The 2,116-nt window shown below is 54.7% G+C and overlaps 1 protein-coding gene across 1 annotated transcript in view; it reads right to left on the reverse strand.

The window, feature by feature from the left end:
• Positions 1–2,116, reverse strand: part of ABCA3 (ATP-binding cassette, sub-family A (ABC1), member 3) — a 34,367-nt gene that overhangs the window by 12,607 nt on the left and 19,644 nt on the right. Inside the window, 1 exon segment of the mRNA XM_010840462.1 lies at positions 1,672–1,822. Within this exon segment, the coding sequence (XP_010838764.1) occupies positions 1,672–1,822 (151 nt within the window).

Raw genomic sequence — 2,116 nt, forward strand, 5'->3', positions numbered from 1 at the left:
TACTCTTGCCTGGAAAATTCCATGGACCGAGGAGCCTGGTAGGCCACAGTCCATGGGGTCGCAAAGAGTCGGACATGACTGAGCGACTTCACTTCACTTCACTTCAATGAATGGGAAAAAAGGTACAACAGAAGTGGTCGATGTTAATACTGAACACACAGGACTGGGGCGTGCAACGGCCAGAAGAAGCGACGCTTAGCACCCAGTAAGCACCGGAAGTGCTCAGTCTGCCAGCAGGAGTGGAAGAAACACAAATGGTAAGTACGCAGTGTGGGCCATTCCCACCCATGAGACACACAAGTAATGAAGAGAAGTCTGATTCAAAGCTGGCGTCGATAAAATGGACCCTCCCCGTCCTGCTGCTGGGGAAGTCAAACTCAAAACCTGTCCGGGGAGAGTCTGGTAACAGGTACCCCACTGCTGGGGATCCATCCCAAGGGGCCACTGGAGACCTCAACAGAGTTTTCTAGAAAGATGTGCATTAGCATATTTGCATGTGTGTGTCTGTAAAACATGAATATGTGATGACAGAGTAGGTGTTAAATTATAGTACATCTAAGTCAGGGAACGCTGCCGTGATTAAAACCACATTGCTCAGTCAGGCTGGTAGCAAGATTAATTGCACCTGTAAGTTTTCTATTCCAAAGTTTCTGCATGTGAATCAGAAGTTCGTTTTTACCTGCCCACATGGGGAGACTGCTCTGTTTACGAGGCATGTGTCCACAGCTCAGACTACGAGACCAAGAAGATATGTGAGTTCACAGCTGCACACTAACCCTGAATGGTTGCAGTGTGAGGAGCAAGCTACGCATGGAGAGCGCCAGTGCACCCAACACCCTGTGATGACCACCCTTCCCCTCGGGTACAGCTCTGACGCACAGGGAGGCCTGGCACCCCAGGCCCAGCAAGTAGACTCACCAGGTACCAACCATCACCAGCCCAGGAGCTGAGAGGGACCCTGGCCAAGCCCACAGGTGCAGGGTGCATGTCTCACACACAGGCCCCTTAAGTCCCACTGAGCCCCCTTCTCAGATCTGCACCTGTGTGTGTTCTGGGACATGTATGTACCTCTGTGTGCTCTCTCTAGGATGTGTGCCTAAGCATGCTCCAGGACACATATGTACCTGTGCATGCCCTGGGACACACACGTGCTCATGTGTGCTCTGTGACACGTATATACCTTTGCATGCTCTGGGACACATATGTACTTGTGTGCGCTCTGGGACACACACATGCCCATGCATGCTCTGGGACACGTATGTTCCTGTGCACAGTCTGGGACACGTATGTACCTGTGCACGTTCTGGGACACAGACATGCCCATGTGTGCTCTGGGACACATATGTACCTGTGCATACTCTGGGACAAACATGTGCCTGTGCGTGCTCTGGGACACATATGTACTTGTGCATGCTCTGGGACACACACGTGTCCGTGTATGCTCTGGGACACGTATATACCTGTGCATGTTCTGGGACACAGACATGCCCATGTGTGCTCTGGGACACATATGTACCTGTGCATGCTCTGGGACACATATGTACCCATGTGTGCTCTGGGACACAGACGTGCCCGTGCATGCTCTGGGACACGTATGTATCTGTGTGTGTTCTGGGGTACATGTATGTACCTGTGCATGCTCTGGGACACACACATGCCACACGTATGTACCTGTGCGTGCTCTCCTTGGGAAGAATGAACGACAGCTCTGCCCCGGCGCTGCTCTCCAGGGTGGCGTTGGGGACGTGGTGCTGGACCAGCCGGGAGATGCCCTCGGGGTTGCAGTGGGGCTCCTTCACCAGCGTCATGTGGTAGCCTGCGCCTGAACACCCCAGAGTGTTCGGTGCTCACCCAGTGAGCCCAGTGGGGTTCACCCAGGGCCCCGGGCTCCCTGGGGAGGAGGCAGGCTCCTGGGGAAGGGGCTGCAGAATGGGGGCAAGTGAAATGGAATCGATGCCCCTCAGGGTGCCTCAGGGCTGTCATGAGGGGCTCAGCTCCCCTCCCCTCACCCTCGCTGGGGAGAGATGCTGGAGGACCCGCAGTGCTGAGCACAAGGAGGTGAGAGCAGAGCTAGACTTCAGACTGCAAGTGGCAGAGGCTGGGGCCAAACTGGCCC

The sequence above is a fragment of the Bison bison genome, unplaced genomic scaffold (assembly GCF_000754665.1).
Source record: "Bison bison bison isolate TAMUID 2011002044 unplaced genomic scaffold, Bison_UMD1.0 scf7180017864144, whole genome shotgun sequence".
NCBI lineage: Eukaryota > Metazoa > Chordata > Mammalia > Artiodactyla > Bovidae > Bison > Bison bison.